The sequence below is a fragment of the Lagenorhynchus albirostris genome, chromosome 1, assembly GCF_949774975.1.
Source record: "Lagenorhynchus albirostris chromosome 1, mLagAlb1.1, whole genome shotgun sequence".
NCBI lineage: Eukaryota > Metazoa > Chordata > Mammalia > Artiodactyla > Delphinidae > Lagenorhynchus > Lagenorhynchus albirostris.
Window position 1 is genome coordinate 136207749 of NC_083095.1, and position 21292 is coordinate 136229040.

General features: G+C 45.3%; 1 protein-coding gene across 1 annotated transcript in view; it reads left to right on the forward strand.

The window, feature by feature from the left end:
• The window catches only part of CHRNA7 (cholinergic receptor nicotinic alpha 7 subunit), a 124685-nt gene that overhangs the window by 100016 nt on the left and 3377 nt on the right, over positions 1 to 21292 (forward strand). Inside the window, exons 5-9 of the mRNA XM_060170318.1 lie at positions 7710 to 7789; positions 11976 to 12143; positions 13110 to 13304; positions 14825 to 14911; positions 18410 to 18519. Coding sequence (XP_060026301.1) covers positions 7710 to 7789; positions 11976 to 12143; positions 13110 to 13304; positions 14825 to 14911; positions 18410 to 18519 — 640 coding nt within the window. The remainder of the gene's footprint in view (positions 1 to 7709; positions 7790 to 11975; positions 12144 to 13109; positions 13305 to 14824; positions 14912 to 18409; positions 18520 to 21292) is intronic.

The following is a 21292-nucleotide window of genomic DNA, read 5'->3' on the forward strand; positions in this document are numbered from 1 at the left end:
AACATATCTTAAGAATGATAAGAATCTTAAATAACAAGAAAAGTAAAAGAATGAAATATTAAAGATTAGAAAGGAATAAACTAAATTACCATCATTCATCAACTATATGACTTTTTTCCAGTATTTGCAGGTGTTAAAAAGTATCAATAAATAAATCTAAGACCAAAATAAATGGTGAGTTATATATTTATTTCTGGGAAAACTCAGTATCATAAAGATGTCAGAATTTCCCAAACTAGTCTGTAAATTTAATGTGATTCCAACTAAAGTCTCAGCTGGGTCTTCATGGGACTGGACAAGTAGATCCTAGAACTTAATGATGAGTAAAGGGCCAGGGGTAGGTAAGATAATTTTTAAACAAAAGAACAAAGTTGTCGGAGACTTGCCCTGCCAAATACATTTCCACTAAGTTGTAGTGATTAAGATGATGTTGTACTGGATCAGGAACAGTCCTATTGATCAAGGAACAATATTGGGAGCCCAGAAACTTGACACAGGCTTTGATAACATTATCCCATATTATTTATAACATGGTTATAATTCATCCAATGTTACATCCAATTGTTATAATCCATGTTATATGCCATTTAACATATAAATTGGTGGGTAAAGAAAGGATCTTGAATAGATTCTTCTGGAAGCCTCCTGCTGATACCTGGATGTCTGCCTCCTGGGATCTCTGAAAGGTAGAAACGACCATGAAATTTCAGTTCTGCTCAAGACTTTTTGGTCATGGTCTGTGACAAGCCACCTTGCTATCATTTTAACATGTCCTTAACACTTTAGAATAAAATACATAACAAAATCAAAATATCCAGAGAAAGGACTTACTACTCTCTTTTGAAATAAAATTAATCTATCCTCTACAGACTTTTTTCCTCTGAAATCTGGGCATCAGCGGTATCTTAACATGTAATTGGCAGCTTTTTTTTTTTTTTGCTGTTACCAATGTATTGTTTTTATTTTTATTTTTTTAACACCTTTATTGGAGTATAATTGCTTTACAATGGTGTGTTAGTTTCTGCTTTATAACAAAGTGAACCAACTATACATATACATATATCCCCATATCCCCTCCCTCTTGCGTCTCCCTCCCACACTCCCTATCCCACCCCTCTAGGTGGTCACAAAGCACCGAGCTGATCTCCCTGTGCTATGCGGCTGCTTCCCACTAACTATCTATTTTACATGTGGTAGTATATATAAGTCCATGCTTTTGTCTCCTTAGGTAGGTTTGTTCCTAGGTATTTTATTCTTTTTGTTGCAATGGTAAATTTTTGTCTGGTTTTGGTATCGGGGTGATGGTGGCCTTGTAGAATGAGTTTGGGAGTGTTCTTCCCTCTGCTATATTTTGGAAGAGTTTGAGAAGGATAGGTGTTAGCCCTTCTGTAAATGTTTGATAAAATTCGCCTATGAAGCCATCTGGTCCTGGGCTTTTGTTTGTTGGAAGATTTTTTTTTTTTTTTTTTTTCTGTACGCGGGCCTCTCACCGATGCGGCCTCTCCCGTTGCAGAGCACAGGCTCCGGACGCGCAGGCCCAGCGGCCATGGCTCACGGGTCCAGCCGCCCCGTGACATGTGAGATCCTCCCCGACCGGGGCACGAACCCACGTCCCCTGCATTGGCAGGCGGACTCTCAACCACTGCGCTACCAGGGAAGCCCTGTTGGAAGATTTTTAATCACAGTCTCAACTTCAGTGCTTTTGATTAGTCTGTTTACATTTTCTATTTCTTCCTGGTTCAGTCTTGGAAGGTTGTGCTTTTCTAAGAATTTGTCCATTTCTTCCAGGTTGTCCATTTTATTGGCATATAGTTGCTTGTAGTAATCTCTCGTGGTCCTTTTTATCTCTGCAGTGTCAGTTGTTACTTCTCCTTTTTCATTTCTAATTCTATTGATTTGAGTCTTCTCCCTTTTCTTCTTGATGAGTCTGGCTAATGGTTTATCAATTTTGTTTATCTTCACCAAGAACCAGCTTTTAGTTTTATTGATCTTATCTTTGATCCATGGCAGCTTTTATTCCTTAAAAGATTTAAGATAAATGGCACCTTAGATTGACAGTCTTTTGAGATAGATGGGTTTCCTCTTTCTTATTCATTTACTTTTTTTCTTACAATATTTTAAATTTTATTTTATTATTTTTATTGAGATACAATTGAGATATATATATACAACATTTTATGTTTACCGTGTACATTGTGTTGATTTGAAATACATATATATTGCAATATGATTACCATTGTAGCATTAGCTGACACCCCTATCCTCATCACATAATCATTATTTCTTTTTTGTGGTAGAGCAGTTAAGATCATTTTCGCCTTTTCTGCTCTTCCCTCTCTCTCTTTTGAGGACCATGTGAGCTCAGAGGGAATGGGTCTGATGGCGCCTGAGACCCTATTCATTACAGTCCTCACCTCATGAGCCCACAGTGTGCTCTCGACAGCAGTGCAGTGTACCTGGGGTTTTTTGCTCAGAGATGGGGGTCAGTGTTGCGGGGCAAGATGAGCAGGGGCTGCACCAAGCTGGGATCAGAGGGCTCTGCTTCCAGGGCCAGGAGCCCTTTGCAGGGCTGGGATCAGGCACTGTGTCAGACCCTGTGGATGGGGAGCAGGAAATAGTCTTAACCCAGACCACCAGGGTTCACCTGTGTCCCTTGGGCTCTGCCTGCCTGTGCTGCCATTGACGTCTGGAAGCACAGTTTGTAATCCTCCCCTAAGGATGGGCCCTTGGGTCCTGTAGGCATAGCCACCAGTGGTTAGCCCTCAAGCCCCTGTATTAGCCTTGCTGCTTGGGACAACATCTCATTCACTCCTGCTCCAGGCAAACCTCACCTTCATGAAGCTTCCCTCAGTCCAGCCTACCTCCAGGTGTGTGATCAGACTACGCTGTCTTCTGGGGACACGCCCACCTTTCCTGGTAGGCTTACAGAACCTGTGAGCCTTCTGCCCATCCTTAGAGCCTGTCCAGATGTCCTCTGCTCCTGACTACTTGACAGATGACGTAGGACCTGCACCTTCAATATTGGGGTTAAATATCCCTCCTCTCCATGGGCACTTCTCAGTGGGAGTGCCCAGAGCTCCCCTCACACCAAGTGCAGGCTCATCTGTCCATTACTACCTGGACGAGGACCAAGGCTGCTGGAGGGAAGAGGTTTTGAGGGGAGTGAAGGGCCACGTGCCAGGGTCATCAAAAGTTCTGAGGGTGTATCCTGTCCTCTAGTAGTCAAGAAAAAATATGTATGTTTGACTGTTTTCTAACAGTTTAATACAGAAAGTTTCAGGTGCACACCAGCACAGAGGGAAGAGTGAGCTGAGTTCTGTGAACCCACCCAGCCTCCAGGGTGACCAGAATCTGCTGGCTGCAAGGCTGTGATACCATGTGGCCTCAAGGTCACTGTCAGCTGGCACCCAATGGACATCACTGATATTGTCGCCTGGCAGGTCCTTGCAGTGGTTTTGGTCACTCATGTTTCACAGGGACTTCATCCCCTCCGTGTTTTCAGACTCAGATTTTAGCAACAGAACCCTTTTTCAAACAAACCTTATCTCCAGCCCTAATGGTCAAAACAGATGAAGTGGTATTAGCACATAATTATGACCAGAGTTTACTTTTATATCATTTACGTATAAAATCAATTTGCCCCTGGGGAAGAACCCTAAAACTTCCACAGTGAGTATTAAGATTTTGATAATGATGACAGTGGTACATTTATCTCAATATTCTATTTTGGTTGAACGGTATTCAGAAATCACTGAGTCACACAGCCATTAGCAACAGATTTTTATCTTGTTTTTACCCATTTGCCTTGTGATCTCAAGAGTCTTTTCAATTAAACTGCTCCAAATCCATGGAGAAAGAGCTGTATGAATTTTATTTTCTTTCAGAATTGAATCATTAACAGATGCCCACAGCCTTTATTATAAATATAAAAATCAGCCAGGATGACACCCAAGCTTAAAATAAGCAAAGCTATGGAAGCATCACACAGTGCTTTCTGCTGTTGCTGCTGCGGAGTGGGGGGTGGGGGAAGGGGTGCCAAGGCAGATGCAGGTTCTGTGCTGGAATTGTAGATTCAAATGTGAATTTTTTTTTAAAGAGCAATCATGCAAAACTGAAATCTTACTGGGTGACTCATTTTCAAGAGTTTCAAATACATGCAGTATTCATGGCAATAGGAGTTTTAGTTTCACGTCCACCAGAAAAGAAGTTAAACGGGCCACATGAATTAATACATTGGTAGTGTCTGAAGAGTTAAAATTTTGCAAACAATTATTTGAGTGTTTTTGGACTTTTATTAGCAGTTTTTTACATCTTTATTGGAGTATAATTGCTTTACAATGGTGTGTTAGTTTCTGCTTTATAACAAAGTGAATCAGTTATACATATACATATGTCGCCATATCTCTTCCCTCTTGCGTCTCCCTTCCTCCCACCCTCCCTATCCCACCACTCCAGGCGGTCACAAAGCACCAAGCTGATCTCCCTGTGCTATGCAGCTGCTTCCCACTAGCTAGCTACCTTACGTTTGGTAGTGTATACATGTCCATGCCTCTCTCTCGCTTTGTCACAGCTTACCCTTCCCCCTCCCCATATCCTCAAGTCCATTCTCTAGTAGGTCTGTGTCTTTATTCCTGTCTTACCCCTAGGTTCTTCATGATATTTTTTTCTTAAATTCCATATATATGTGTTAGCCTATGGTATTTGTCTTTCTCTTTCTGACTTACTTCACTCTGTATGACAGACTCTAGGTCTATCCACCTCACTACAAATAGTTCAATTTTGTTTCTTTTTATGGCTGAGTAATATTCCATTGTATATGTGTGCCACATCTTCTTTATCCATTCATCTGATGATGCATTTTGAAACACAAGGAAAAGAAAATACTGGAATCAAACATTTGCAGAAATCTGAAGCACCTCCACAGAATCTTGGGGTTCCAGAGAACCTAATTTAAAAAGCAGGGTAAAATCCAGGGTGAGTTTGTGAAGGTCCACATCCTCAGATATTTGGTTCCCAGTCACTGTTTGTGTGTCATTAAGACAGTCAGGTACAGACTGCAGTGAAGCAAAGAATATTTACATCTTGAGCCTTCCTCCTTCTCTCTCTCCCTGAGTGTGTTTGGAAGTCAGGGGGTGGATGTGTCCTTTTTCATCTCAGAGGATTATCTTTTTATTGTAGCTTAGTCTTCCTCCCTTCCTTCTTTCTTTAAGCTTCATCACATTTTTGTTTCATATTCAAACCTTGGCTTTCTTGTACAGTTTTTTCCTGAAGTTTCTGGTGGCTTTTTTTAATTAAAGATTTTTGAAAACAATGTGCCCTTAGTCAAATCCACGGTGTTTTCCACCTTGTAGTTTCTTCTCTTCATTACTCTGAATCCACTTTACTCTCTTCAGAGACCCCTTATATCTTGCTGTAATTTGGACCCCGCCCCTTTTTCTAGACCCACTACACAGCTCATCATGAAAATTCCTTTTCCAGATCTTTAGGTTTGGTCTGAAAGTTTATTTCTTCTTCCTTAGTATTCACCCTCATTTTTCTGGAGCTGATGCTCAAGTCCATGACCAAGAAAATATACATAAGAAACAAGCTCTCTGGCACCTTAATGTTCTTAAAAACACCTTTCTTCGCCTTCATGTTGGAGGGGTTTCTTTCAGCTCTACAATTTCTCTGTGTGATTTCTCTCCCTCCCACTACCCACCCCCGCCCCCATGTCTCTTCCGCTTCCTTGGCCTTTACTCTGAGGCCCTCATCCTTTCGGTCTTACATTTCATCTCAGTGATTCTTATCAGCCAAACCTCCCACCTATTTATAAAGGTGTATTTCATAGATCATGTTTTAACTTCCATATTGCCATTTGTTTTTCTAAATGCAATATCCTCTTGAATTTTTGTGAGAATATTACTTTTATAAGAGGTAATTTTTCATTCCTTTCATTGACTGTTTCTTCTTGGATCTTTCTTGTTTCTGTCCTTGTCTCTCACAGTGAAGGCTGTCCTCAGATATCTCATGACGGTGAGTTTCCCCTTTAGAGGATTTTGGGAACAGAAAAGGCTACAGAGGCTCTGTAGACGTGGGCAGCCCTTAGCAGAGGTTCTCCAGTTGCTAAAATGAGGGAAACTTAACTCGAGGTGCTGGCATCTTGACTGGCTGCCTACGTTTTCTTGAGGCTATTTACTTTTTTATTCACCTGTAGGGCGACATTTTTTTTTTAACATCTTTATTGGAGTATAATTGCTTTACAATGGTGTGTTAGTTTCTGTTTTATAACAAAGTGAGTCAGTTATACATATGTTCCCATATCTCTTCCCTCTTGCGTCTCCCTCCCTCCCACCCTCCTTATCCCACCCCTCTAGGTGGTCACAAAGCACCGAGCTGATCTCCCTGTGCTATGTGGCCGCTTCCCACTAGCTAGCTATTTTACATTTGGTAGAGTATATATGTCCATGCCACCTTCTCATGTCATCCCAGCTTACCCTTCCCACTCCCCGTGTCCTCAAGTCCATTCACTACATCTGACATTTTAAGGATATGTTTTAATCAGGCATGGTAAAATGCAGACACAGAAATGACTGTCAGGAAGGAAGGAAGTTTATCTTACAGTTCCCTGGAAACAGGAGGCATGCTCGCCATACAGGGCCACACAGGGAAGCACTAGGGACAGTCAGGAGGCAGAGGGCGTGAGGGGAAAATGTGGTCAAAAGCCTTTATTGTGGTTTCCATGGAATGGAACTGGTGAGGCAGGGTAAGCAGGGCTAGGACCCGGAATGCCTTCAGCAGCCTTGGGTACATATGGCCTGTCCCTGTTTGTCTGGTACCTGGTCCTGGGGTGATTAGGGCAGGTGGATGGTGGCCAGGAGGGTGAGAGCTCCATAAAAGAGATGGTGGGGGTGTGGGCTCTGGATTGGTTCCTTTCCATTTGAGCGAGTTGTTTGCTATCTCTAGGAATTGGCTGACCTGGGACGAGGGTGGGGGTGGAGTAGTCCCTCCAGGATCAGCAAGGCCCCAGATGTCAAAGTGTCAGAACACAGAAAATGAAAGACCTGGATAATAAGGGCTGTTGGTCTTAATTGTTTTTCCTTTCCGTTTTGTGTGCCCCCTTTAACCAGGTTGGTAACTCCTGGCTGTAGGAGGTTCTGACCATGGGCAGGGGGTGGGGCTGGAGTGCATTCTTCTACACTTGAACCTAATTCTTCTGTCTCCACCTGTGCTCCTTCCTGTCATCACTAATCCTGGAGCCCCGTACTCCTTGGGGCTGCCCAGCTCCCCCATGCACCTGCAGCCTCAGTCACTCAAGATGGATTTCTCAAGCACCAACCGAGCTTTGGATCCATTCAAGGGGCTGGAACTAGGGCCTTGAACACAGTGGGTCCAAATCCCACCCTTAAGGGCTGATAGAGGGGCGCTGTGCTTCCCCCCACTCTTTATCTCCTGCAGATGGATTGAAATGTCTAATCTGCCAATGTCCTCCTAAGTTGTCTTCAGGTTTCATTTTTGCTAAGAGCTTTGTTTTATATGCATATGGAAAAAATAGGCATCCCTATGAAATGGAGGTGGGCACTGGTCTCTTCCCCCTGTGCTCTGGGAAGACCTTCCAGGTCAGCCACAGGTGGGGCTCTCAGACCGCTCGGACTGCAGGAACAACTGCCCTAAGGGCATGGGGAACCCACTGCCCCGCCGGGCTGGCTCACGGATCCTTCTCCTGTTTCCAGTGCTGATGAGCGGTTTGACGCCACGTTCCACACCAACGTGTTAGTGAATTCTTCTGGGCACTGCCAGTACCTCCCTCCAGGTAAGTGCTGCTCCCTTTGTCCCCTGCAGTTAGACAGCATGAAGGAGGTTGGGGTGCCCGACGGTGCCCGCAGGGGCAGCGGCTGGCTCTGAGCTCTGAGCATCCTTAGCCTCCACGCACGCCCAGCCCTCCTGACTTCTCCTCTGTGCTTGCATGTATTCCCTGAGCGTGGCAATGCTGTCTTCCTCTTGGGATCGTGGCTTAAGCTGTCTTTGCCAACACATGTCCTCTGTCCTTATTGTCTGTCCTGTGTTCTTTAAAGTTCATCCACAACTAAAACAAGTCTCCGTTGTCAGGTCATTTCTGTTCTCCTTATAGCCTGCAACCAACATCCAGGTCATTTCCTCCTCACAGCCTGCGTTTTCCTTCCCACTGCACTGGGTACCTGGGTATGTGCTGCCCTCCAGTGTCGGGGTGAGATGGTGACCTTGCTGGGCTGGCTTCTTGAGTGCGTGCATTAAAGCCCACCTGCTTGTTAGAGGTGAGAACAGGTGGTTTCCAAGGGACTCATCAGTGATTTCTTCCTGAAAGAGCGTCTCTCCTTCTCAGGCAGCTGATGGGTAACTGCTGGGGTTGAATCTCCTCCCATCATTCCTGTCAGTTCACAGGGCCTTGGGCTGCTTGTGAGTGATCCATGCCATGGGAAACCCAGGCTTCGTGCCCTCAAGATATTAACAGATTTCTTTAAATCTAGATGATTTTTCACATGTTATTTTCCAGGGTTATTTCCCCCACTGCAACTGTTTGTTTAACTTTCTGTTCCCAGGCAGCCTGCAGCCACCTCCCCCCTCACCACCAACACCTACACCACACACACACACACACACACACACACACACACACACACACACGTGCACACGTCACCCACTAACGCCATACATACACACCACACGTATAGACACATCACACAAAAAACATACCACACACTATGCTCACACACACCACACACCCTCACAGACACACACACACACACACACACCTCCAGCAGTCAGCCCCATCTTGTGCCCTTGGATCCATCTCACAGCTCACAGCAAAGCTGGCTTTGCCTCCTGAGTTGTTGTTTACATTCTCTTTCTCATTAGCAGAGGATAAGAGTCCCAAGGGCAGGATCTGTGTTTATTCCCGTTAGAACCACCCTCATCAACCAGCGGCCTAGCCCACATGTAGGTAAACGAACGCATCAGGGATTGAACCTGTCACAGGCAGATACCATCCATTATTGTCTGAGGAGATGGAAGGACTCCAGACTTTCAGGTTTTGTGTCTTAAACCTTGTGCTTCCTTGCTTCTTCCTCAGCCCCTCCTCTCCTCCCCCAGGCCACGCAAGCCTTCCTCCTAACAAAGACCTTGGGGATGGGTCTTCTATCACTGGTACACTCTTTTACACCAGGCCTAGAAGTTGCAGCTTCTAGCATGAGAACTATTTTGGAAAATGACCTCCAGCAGTCATCAGCATAGAAGAATACTGGGCTGCGGGTTGTTCTGAAGGCTGAGGCTATTTTCAGCCACGGGAGCAGTCCTCCTGACCCCCAAGCCCTCTGTGCAGCAGCCCCTTTGGGGCCAGTTCCTACATCCCAGCCTGCATGGCCCCCGGAGTCTGTCAGGAGGGCACATGGAGCTTTGATTGTGGGAGTGTCCCCTACTCTGGTCTAGAGAGTGTGGGGTTGTCTGGTTCAGGCAGCAAGACTGTGCCTGGGGTCGTGTAGACCTGAACTGGGAAGCTGCTCTGCTCCAGCAACTAAACAGGCAAAAAGTGCTTCAGATGCAAGCTTTGAAATAGACTTGGTTATTAGGAAATGACTTCTTTCCCATGTCATATTTTTATTTTTTAACAGCATTATTGAAGTGTAAGTTACGTATTATACAATTGACCCATCTTAAGTGCACAATTCAATGATTTTTAGTAAATTCACAGAGTGTACGACCACGACTGCAATCTAGTTCTAGAACATTTTCCATCACCCCCCCAAAGATCCCTTTTGCCTGTTTGCAGTTAGTCCCCACCCTCACTGCCGGCCCGAGGCAACCACTGACCTCCTTTCTGCCTCTAGAGAGTCTCTTTTTCTGGTCATTTGATAGAAATGGAATACTACAGTTACAGTTTTATTTTCTACCAGCAGTGAGAGTTTTGGGGGATTCAGCCCATTAATGGGAGGGCAGTGTCTGTAATGATTTCCAGATTCCTGTGGACATTGGATGTAATGCTGCAAATCCTGTTTAAAGGGACTTGAGGAGACAGGAAGTTTATTATCCTTTCCCAGTTTGACTGTGGGTGGGTGGGGGGTCCCTGTTAGCAAGTTGAGTCCCTCCATTCATTTTTTTTTAATTTGGAAGCAGAAATTTACAGAGCATCTGCCTTGTCCCTGTGAGCACTGGGACCCTTAGCTATTTGTGCCATCACTGCCTTCTGGTCTTTCTCTGGGCAGCAAGGAGCACATGGGCATAAATGGCCGGTGTGGAATTATCTCAGTGACCTGTTGGCAAATTTACTCCCAACTTGTCCTGTCCCTCTTTTCAGTGGAAACTCTAGCTTTTGTCCAAACACTACCTCTTCAGCTAAAACCTATTAGGTTTTGTTCTGTTTATAATCTAGAATTCAGGCTAGTTAAAATTATCTTCCATATATATTTCTAGATAACCAAGTATGTTCTCAATTTTTAATCTAAAGAAAATGTTTTTCCTGCTCCTCACCGAACACAGTCACACAGACGCACACAGACCTTTCAGATTCTGTTTCTAAGCTCTTCATCATTTTTATCAGCTTCTATAGGATTTTTTTTTACATTCTTTACATCTCTCTTACTGTTTAGAATTTGGAGATGCACATGCATGGCAAGAGCAAGTTTACAGAATGTTGAATTCTTTGCTCAGAACAGAAAATGTCGGTGTAGCCTTTGAAATGTAAAAGACAGTAAAGCTTCAACTGAACTCTTTTCTAGAAATTTTTCCAGAAAGACTCAGCTTGTCCTGGACAGGTCTAGTTTGGATGGGCAGGATGGGCTGAAGCCTCTCTGGTCACACCCAGGTGAGAGGCCCTGGTACTCACACTGCTTCCTCCTGAAGGGATCTCAAATGGTCCAGGGGATGTGTGCACAGCATTGATCATGAGACATGCAGAGCATCAGAAATGATGCATCGTTTAACCGGCTGATGCTTGATCAGGATAGCAAGCTTTTTACTCCATGAAGAGTAGGCTTTGTGTGTTACGAATAGTGTATGGGATGGAGACCAAGGGATTGCTGTGCATTTATTTTTATTTTTAATATTTTTTCCAGCATTATTGAGGTGTAGTTGACAAATGAAATTGTAATATATATATACACATACACATATATATGTATACTATATGTATGTATATACGTGATATATATGCATATGCATGTGTATACACACACACACACACACACACATGCATATGCATATATATTGTGAAATCATTTATTTCCACAATCAGGTTAATTAACACACCCATCACCTCACATAGTAAATTTCAAATATAAAATATTATTAACTGTAGTCACGATGCTGTACGTTAGATCCTCAAAATGAATCCACCTTATAACTGAAAGTTTGTTCCCTTTTTGATCAACCTCTCTCCCATTTCCCCCACCCTCCAGCCCTTGGCAACCGCCATTCTACTCTGTTTCTATGAGTTAAACTTTTTTTTTAAAAATTCTTCATGTAAGTGATATTATACAGGATCTGTCTTTCTGTGTGTGGCTTATTTCACTTAGCATAAAGCCCTCCAGTTTCATCCATGTTGTTGCAAATGGCAGGATTTTCATCTTTTTAAAGGCTGAATAATATTCCATATAATCCACATAAATTTGATTTTATGTATACACACACACACACACACACACACACACACACATATATATATAATATTTTATCTGTTTATCCATCAACAGAAACTTAGGTTGTTTCCATGTCTTGGCTATTGTGAGTAATGCTGCAGTGGGGTACAAATATCTTTGTGAGATACTGATTTTGTTTCCTTTCCATGTATACCCAGGAGTGGGATCGCTGGATCATTTTTAGTTCTTTTTGTAATTTTTTGAGGAGCCCCCGTACTGTTCCCATAGTGGCTGCACCAATTTACATTCCTACCAACTGTGTGAGACTGCTGTGTGTTTAAAGCAGGTCTCAGCCAGCTTTCATCTTGGTTTGTCTCATTGCCCATGTAGGCATCTTCAAGAGCTCCTGCTACATTGATGTGCGATGGTTCCCCTTTGATGTGCAGCAGTGCAAACTGAAGTTTGGGTCCTGGTCTTATGGAGGGTGGTCCTTGGATCTGCAAATGCAGGAGGCAGACATCAGCGGCTATATCCCAAATGGAGAATGGGACCTTGTGGGTAAGCCCAGCAAAGACGTGATACTGGCAACATAGAAGGAAGCTGCTTTATTACTGTGCTGGCTTAAAAAGTTTGGGATTTTCCACTCTGCTTTTCAGCATGAGCAGTTATTGAACCCTGCAGCATTCTCCATGATTTACTGAGAGCTCTAGGATGAGAAACAAAAAACAATGAGAAAATTCAGTGCTTTCCATAAGGAACTTGCAGTTATGGTAAGGTCAGTGCTAGTATGGGCATCTCTACATTATTCAAATCTGCTTTATCCCTAAAATCAGGTGGAACAGCAAATTGCAGTTGATGGGAACCTATATTTGATGATTTTAAATAGAAAACAATAATTACATTTATAATGGTGTCGAGTTTACAGTGTATTATTTATAATCATGGTGTCTTAGTCCGTTCAGGCTGCTATAACAGAATGCCATAGACTGGGTAGCTTATAAACAACAGACAGTTATTTCTCATAGTTTGGAGGCTGGGAGTCCAAGATCAAGGTGCTGGCAGACTCAGCGTCTGGTGAGGACCTGCTTCCTGGTTCACAGACAGCTGTCTTCAGGCCGTGTCCTCACATGGCAGCAGGAATAGGGGAGCTCTCTGGGGTCCCTTTTATAAGGGCACTAATTCCATTCCCAAGGGCTCCCCCTCATGACCTAATCACCTCCCAAAGGCCTCACCTCCAAATAACCATCACTGTGGAGGTTAGGATTTCAACATATGAACCTTGCAGGGGACACATTCAGCCTAGAGCACATGTAATTTGAATACATAAAAAACCTGTCAATTTGTTCAAATATCACTAAGATACCCTTAAATAAATCTATAATAAACCTAAAGCATTTTTTCAGACAACAATTAGCCAGTGTTTTGCACTTAACAAATTCCATGGCTCTGTGTGTGTTATAACCCCTTAAAATAAACTGCATCCTTTTATTCAACGGTGGTTCCTTTCTTCCCCTGGAACCGAAGGGATCCCTGGCAAGCGGAGTGAGAAGTTCTATGAGTGCTGCAAAGAGCCGTACCCGGATGTGACCTTCACTGTCACCATCCGCCGCAGGACCCTCTACTATGGCCTCAACCTTCTCATTCCCTGTGTGCTCATCTCTGCCCTGGCCCTCCTCGTGTTCTTGCTCCCTGCAGACTCTGGGGAGAAAATCTCCCTGGGTGAGTACCGGGTCTGAGCTGGGATGGGAGGGCCCTGCCTTGAGGATGGCAGTCTGGGCTCTAGGTGCAGAGATGTCCAGGGCCCACTCCATGCATCCCAGCCCAGGGTGGCTCCCTGATACCACAGCCCGCTGTGCAGGATGGCCAGGCCCTCTTGAGATTCCACAGGCTCCTCTGATCCTGAAGAGAGGATGGGGATGCCCAGGGAAGAACCAATTCTTCCCTGAGGGGCCTGTACCTTCTCCGCTTCTGCCACCCCACCCCACCCCTTGGTGGCAACCAGCTGGAATTCATTGTGGACAGGACACAGTTTAGTTTAATATAGTATCAGCTTGCATCTATATATGGCCACACACAGTGTAATTCCTGATTATCCTCCAATAGGAAGATAAGAAAACTATGATTTAGATTGGTGAAATGAGCTCCTCAGCATCTCAGAGAGTTACTAAAGATCCTATTTGGTACACATAGAAATCATTCTCAAACCTAGAACTTCTGACTGTGAGTGTCAACTGAAAAAAAATGTTCAACCGAAAAGTTAAGAATTATGTTTTATTTGGTGGACTTTCTGAGGACTTCAAGCCTGAGACATAGCATCTCAGATAGTTCTAGGGACGGCTCTGAAGAGGGAAGGGAGGAGCCAGGGTATATGGGAGTTTCTGCCACAAAGACCAGGTGGTCAAAACATCAAAAGATTACTGTTGATTAAAGAAAACCAAAGGGCTTCCCTGGTGGCGCAGTGATTGAGAGTCCGCCTGCCGATGCAGGGGACGTGGGTTCGTGCCCTGGTCTGGGAGGATCCCACGTGCCATGGAGCGGCTGGGCCAGTGGGCCACGGCTGCTGAGCCTGCACGTCTGGAGCCTGTGCTCCGGGATGGTGCTTTTCTGTGTATGGGAAGATGCAAGAGTCTGGGCTCACTGAAATCACTCCTTTGATATGCACCTCAGCTCTCTGGGGCCAGTATCCTGTGTTTTCTCATCCTGAGTCCCCTCAGGGTGCCCCACTGGGGAGGCTGTAATGTGATGGCTTGATGGCTGCAACATCCTTTGTTTACTGATATGGCAGGTGATATTTTTCATTCATACAAGAGCCTCAGGCACATTAAATGACCTATCCAAGGTCACACAGCTAGTAAGTAGAAAAGTCAAGAACAAAAGCCAGGTCTTCAAACTGTATGTTTTCTTTTTCCTGCTACATGAAACTACCTCTCGATACTAATGTAATAAAGAAAATGAGAGATACATGTGCTGAGGTCAATGATTTATTTTGAGTTGTTTTTCTAAAGTTCTGGCTCCTAAGTTTGTTTTCCCAGGGACTCCTCTGGGACTCCAGTAAATGGCACAGACTGTCCCCAGAAAGATGCCCATTCCCATCAATATAGAAAACCGTGCATTTGGTTTCAGGAATGTCATGGCCACCACCATCCCTCCCTCCACACCTCCTTTGACTCTTGGGCTGGATGGAGTTCAGGCCTTACCATCTGTTCTGTCTCAGGGACCACTGTATGTCTCTGTTCCAGGGATCACAGTTTTACTCTCTCTTACCGTCTTCATGCTGCTGGTGGCTGAGATCATGCCTGCGACCTCTGACTCAGTGCCCTTGATAGGTAAGCAAGCATCCAGCTCCTCTAAAGACATGGGCTTAGAGAGTGCCTGGGATTTTGCAGCACAGGCAGGGAGCAGAAACGTGTCCCGCAGGAGACTGGAGAGCTGCATGGCCCCCCTTTTCTGCTGTGAGGAGATGACTTGCTGTAACTGACCCATGGCCTCTGCTTACGTGGCACATAGAAGGGGAGGGGGAGTCTGGCTTGGTGGTTTGGCCTTGAGATGCAGAAATGCCCCCTTTTCTCCCACAATGCCCCCCTCACACTTGTTATGGAGCCAGAGATTTTTACCATTAAAGATGCATTATTTTAGCTTGAGTCACTGTTTTTCCACAAATTATTTGTTACACGTTAACTCTCAGCCATTGTTTCTTGAGATAACGCGATGTCTCTGTAGAAAGTTAATGATTGTGAGGGAAGGTGAACAGGACAAATATGTTTTGGCCACATGTTGGGCTGCAACTCGCAGGCCTGCAAGCCCTATACTTGCCCAGACTCAAGACTGAAGAAAGAGTCCAGAGACAGGACATCAGTTGTTTGGTAGATGGGAGATCTTACGCATCTGAAGCAAAAGGGTCCTGGAGTGACACCCCACCAGTTATCTAGGGGAATTGAAGTCAGATTGGCCCATCGGTTACCAGGGAAACCAGCAGAGGGGCACAGCCCTCTTAGCCCCTTGGGCTAAGTACCTTCAAGGGGCGGAGGTCTTCCCTTTGTTAAACTATCAAAGGGGAGCCATTCTGAACTAAAGATTAAACAATCACTAGCTTCGGGGCAGCGGGACAAGGATGTAGGTATTTACTCTTTAGGCTCTGCAATTAGCAGGGAAAGTCAGTCATGTGAGTAGGGTGTAGGTGAAGCAGGGACTGGTCCAGCAGGGGACGCACAAACCACACACAAAGGCAGGTGTAAGGATGACCTTTTGCCCAAGGAAGGATGACAGAGACAGGAGGCAGCATCACCTGTTGCTGTGAACCTCCCTGGACTGGACTGGAATTAGCAGGAGTGTGCCGAGGGGTGCTCAGTGGCCCAGAGGTTAGGACCCAGTACCCTGGCCACTGCAGCCAGGGTTCTATTCCTGGTCAGGGAACCAGACCTCCAAGCCAGTTGTGAGGACAGGAAGCAAACATTCTGCCAATAGATATTAGTTTTAATGAGAGTCCCCACTCCCATTTGGCGGTGGAGGTCAGAAACAGGAAAGCAGTATACGGGTGGCAATCCTGTGTGGTTAACCAGGGGTAAGTAGGAGTGGGGTGCCTTACACGATATCGCCAGGCTTCACGAATTAAGAAGCCAAGGCCCTTCTTATTGGAGGTTTCTGGATGTGTAATATTTTGACCAGACAGACTGTTGGTATAAAAAGCCTCTGAGGGTGTCGTATTTCTCTCCGTACCATCCTGGAAGCAAGGAACCTTCTTTCAACCTGACATTCTGACCCCATCCTTTCTACCTTCTAGCACAATGCTTTCAATAGAGACCTGCAGCAGAAACCACCCTTAAAGGGGCAGTCGGCAGACCCTGTTGTGTCTGATGAACCCACAGACTTGGTTGGTGCATAGCCCACATCTAGAAGGATGGGATGCTGTTGGCCTTTGACCTCTGTTGTCGAGATTTCAGCTGTGGGATCCAGTCAGCCTGGATCCCTCCATAGGTCATTGTATTAGTCTGCTAAGGCTACCACAATAAAATTCCACAGACTGGGTGCCTTACACAGGAAAAATTTATGTGCTCACAGTTTTGGAGGCTGGAACCTCCAACCGGCAGGGTTGGTTTCTCCTGAGGTCTCTTTCTTTTTCTTGCAGATGGGCACCCTCTGCTGTGTCCCCACATGGTCTTTCCTTTGTATCTTCACATCCCTGTGCCTCCTTGTGTGTCCAAATTTCCCCTTCTTATAATAAGGACACCAGTCAGATTGGACCAGGTGCCACACTAACAATCTCATTTTAACTTAATTCCCTCTTTAAATGCCCTCTCTTCAAACACAGTCACATTCTAAGGTACTTGGGGTTTACAGCTTCAACATATAAATTTTAGGGGGACAGAGTATGCAGCCCATAACAGTCACAGTTTGGTTCCCCCTCCCTTCCCTCCCCAGAGGTCCCTGATGCTGATGATAAGTCTGGTAGCTCCTTGTAGGTTCCTCTTGGTCTCCCTGGGAGAGCAATGAGTTCCTGCCTGCCTGGAGGGCAGGAGGTGTTTTTAACCAAGTGTGTGGCTGGACACTTAGCCTCGTACCAGGATGCTTTCTTTAAGGGCCCAGCCCCTTGGTGGTTGGCCACACTGAGGCTTTGTTTGTTTGTTTGCATTTATGTTAGGATAATTTATTCTGTTGCTTAGAGAGGCATTGTGTGTATATATATTTTGTTTTGTTATTTTTTAATACTCTTTTTATACTTGAATCCATCTTTGCTTCTAATCCCTTTTTATTTTATTTATTTATTTTATTGATTTACAATGTTGTGTTGGTTTCAGGTGTACAGCCTGATTCTTTTCCCTTATAGGTTTTTACAAATAACCTACAATTATTACAAAATATTGAGTATTGTTCCCTGTATAATACAGTAGGTCCTTGTTAGTTATCTATTTTATATATAGTCGTGTGTATGTTAATCCCAACCTCCTAATTTATGCCTCCCCCACACTGAAGGTTTATTAATCAGAGTTGGAAATTAAGGAATGCCCACCCATGCCAGCTTTCTCCTATACCCTTGGCCCATAAAATTGCTAATCCTTGTGCAAACCCTGCAGAGAAGGCATTTCCATCCCTGTTATACTGGTGAAGAAGCTGAGGCCCAGAGAGGTTGAGTGGTCTGTCCAGGCTCACAGACGGCCGCCAGTGGACCGGGGGGGAAACTCCATGCTGCTTCTCACCTGGTCCAAGGTGGAGAAATGCATCCTTGCCCATCAGAGCTGAAGCTGATGTTCTCAGCCTGAAAAGACACTGCAGCTGACCTCTTCTTCCGGCTGCACAGCTGGCACTCCCCACCCGTGTGGCTCTCAGTAAGTAGATGGGGGCAGACTCTATCATTAGTAGAGTCATTTTCCAGGTCTGATAAGTCAGCCAGTGGCACCCAGGTCTGCCCTTGCTAGATCCCCGAAGCCTGTCCGTGGCCTGCCGTCATCACAGTGGTGATCACACCCTCTGTGCCAGGTGGTTTCAGTTCTGACAATGGTGCTTTCTCATCGGACAACCTTATCACCATCCTGTGAGGTGCAGTTAGCTTTCACTGAAGGGTGAGGCAGGCAGGGTTCCCAGCAGTGCAGTCAGCTGGTGAGGCCGCTCAGCAGGGTGGGAGGAGGAGGTCTGTGCGCTCTGGATTGGCATCTGCCCACCAGGAATGTGCGTGGTGGGCTACAGGCCTGGAGGAGGTCCTGCTCTGCTCTTGGGCATTGCTCCCCAGCCCCTGGTGGTCAAGACACAGTCTGGGTCCCCTGCACTGTGCCATGGTGACACGCTATGACCTAGGCCCCAGGTCTCCCCTGCATCTGCTCTCTCTGCAGCCCAGTACTTCGCTAGTACCATGATCATCGTGGGCCTCTCCGTGGTCGTCACAGTGATCGTGCTACAGTACCACCACCACGACCCCGACGGTGGCAAGATGCCCAAGTGGGTGAGTTCCTCCCCAGCTCCTCCACCAGAGGGGGGGTCAGGGCCCCTCCCCAGAGGAGGCTCTGAGGATGACTTATCTTTTTAAAAATCCCACAAACAGCTAGCATTCCTAAACAAAAAGCTGCAATTTCTTACCTGTCTGCATATCTCTGCTTCCAGGGCAGTATGGTGAATGCTCTTAGGGTCCCATGGGGCTGTCCTTACAATCTGATATCCCAGAGCAGGGCTCAGGTCGAACACTCTGCACCTTTCACTGGACAGTGTTTCTAAACCTCCTTTTTGCACGTACACTGTTAGAAGCAACACACAAGCTGAGCACACAGCTGCTGGTTGGATCTTCAAAACAGAATGGGGAGGGAAAAGAGTAAGAAATAGAGTGAACAGTGTACAAATATATACAATCAGTTGTCAATGAAAATAATCAATAAACTATCAATAAGAAGAATAGAAAAGAGTTTTATTTGAGTCAAACTGAGGACTAGCCTAGAAGCCGGCTTCCCAGATTAATCTGAGAAGCTGCTCTGGAGAAGCAGGGTTTTCAGCACAGTTTTATATCCTGTCAGAACAAAGAACATGAAATGAGTCGGGGTTACATTTCTTCAAGGTAAACAAAACAAAACAAAACAAAAACACAGATTAGCACGTACATGGCAAGTCGGCATGGCCTTGGCGCCTGAGAAGGGAGTCTTATCATTGGAGGACCAGCATTGGTGTTCCAGGAAGAGAGGCATTTAATCTTTATTTTTATTATGGACATTCTTTACTTCTGGTCAATGTGCCCTTTTCTCTAATAATTAAAGCAGATGTCTGTTTGATAGGCCACAAACAGGCTCTTTTAGTTAGCATCAAATTCAAGTTAACTCATGTATAAGCCAGAATGACTTCCCTATATCTCAGTATGTGAAACTTTCTTTTATCACAATACACATAGGAAAGTGATTTAGCCAAAAGCCTATAAAATAAAGGTATAAGTAGTTAACAGTGGGGAAGGAGGATGCGATAAAAGGAAATGGATGGATGGGACTTCCCTGGTGGTCCAATGGATAAGACTCTGTGCTCCCAGTGCAGGGGCCCGGGTTTGATCCCTGGTCAGGGAACTAGATCCCACATGCCGCAACTAAGAGTTCGCATGCCACAACTCAAGATCCTGCACACGGCAAAGAATATCCTGAGTTCTGCAACTATGACCTGGCGCAGCTAAATAAATAAATAAATATTAAAAAATAAAAAGGAAATGGATGGTAAATAAATGTTTGTCATCTGAGCCCAGGTCAGGCCACATGGTCCCAGTGCCTCCCAGCACTGATGTGTTGTGACGTGTGCTGATGCTTCCCCAGCCATGGGCCGTGCTCCATTGGAGTCCAATGTCCAAAGCTCTACACCACCCTCGCCGGGCTCTTGGGAAACCTTGCCTGGGGGACAAGCAGGGCCTGGACTTTCCCCGCCTCACTTGGTGTGACCAAACCCCCGGCAGGGCAGAGCTGCCCCCCCACCCCTCACCCCACTTCTTACTTGGGCCCCACAAACCCTCCAGTCTTCCCATTGAGAGAGCATGGCTTAGGGACAGTTGGGAGCTAAAGAAGCCCTCTCATGCCAAAACAAGCCTGTCTTTGCAGACTCATAAATCTTGCCTCCAAGTTCCGAGTCAATTTAGGACTCACCAGTGCACTAAATGTAACTGCAAGATGTAAGATGCATTCCCTTAATATCCAGGAGCAGGGAGTTCCTGGCCCTTCTAAAAATATCCATTGTGCAATAATTTACAGTTACCCAAAAATTAACTTAGGCAAGACCACTTTTTTTTTTAAGAAATTGGCTTTACAGAGTGACTGCCCTTGAATTCTTTTCCACAGCAAATCCTTACACTTAATAATTCTCTTGTGTTAGCATACAGTATTGGTCTTTCTCTTTCTGATTTACTTCACTCTGTATATATGGAATTTAAGAAAAAAAAATGTCATGAAGAACCTAGGGGTAAGACAGGAATAAAGACACAGACCTACTAGAGAATGGACTTGAGGATATGGGGAGGGGGAAGGGTAAGCTGTGACAAAGCGAGAGAGAGGCATGGACTTATATACACTACCAAGCGTAAAGTGGATAGGTAGTTGGGAAGCAGCCGCGTAGCACAGGGAGATCAGCTAGGTGGTTTGTGACCACCTAGAGGGGTGGGATGGGGAGGGTGGGAGGGAGACGCAAGAGGGAAGAGATATGGGAACATATGTATATGTATAACTGATTCACTTTGTTATAAAGCAGAAACTAACACACCATTGTAAAGCAATTTTACTCTAATAAAGATATAAAAAAATAATAGTAATAATAATTCTCTCGTGGCATCAGCAGTGGGCTCCCCAAAATGGTGCCACCTCCCACATGGGTCACATCACCACAGTCTGTGGGCTTGTTTTGAGAAGTCCCTCCCCCCTCAAAAAAAGAAGCTGAGACACATTTGCACACATTCACCTACATTCTCATCTGACTTCTTTATAACTCTGATACACTTTCTTGTCTATCCACCCATTTGTTTGAAATAACATTTACATGTTTCAGAAGTCAAAATCAAAGAATTATACATGGGCTTCCCTGGTGGTGCAGTGGTTGAGAGTCCGCCTGCCGATGCAGGGGACACGGGTTCGTGCCCCGGTCCGGGAGGATCCCACATGCTCCGGAGCGGCTAGGCCCGTGAGCCATGGCCGCTGAGCCTGCGTGTCCGGAGCCTGTGCTCCGCAACAGGAGAGGCCCGCGTACTGCAAAAAAAAAAAAAAAGAATT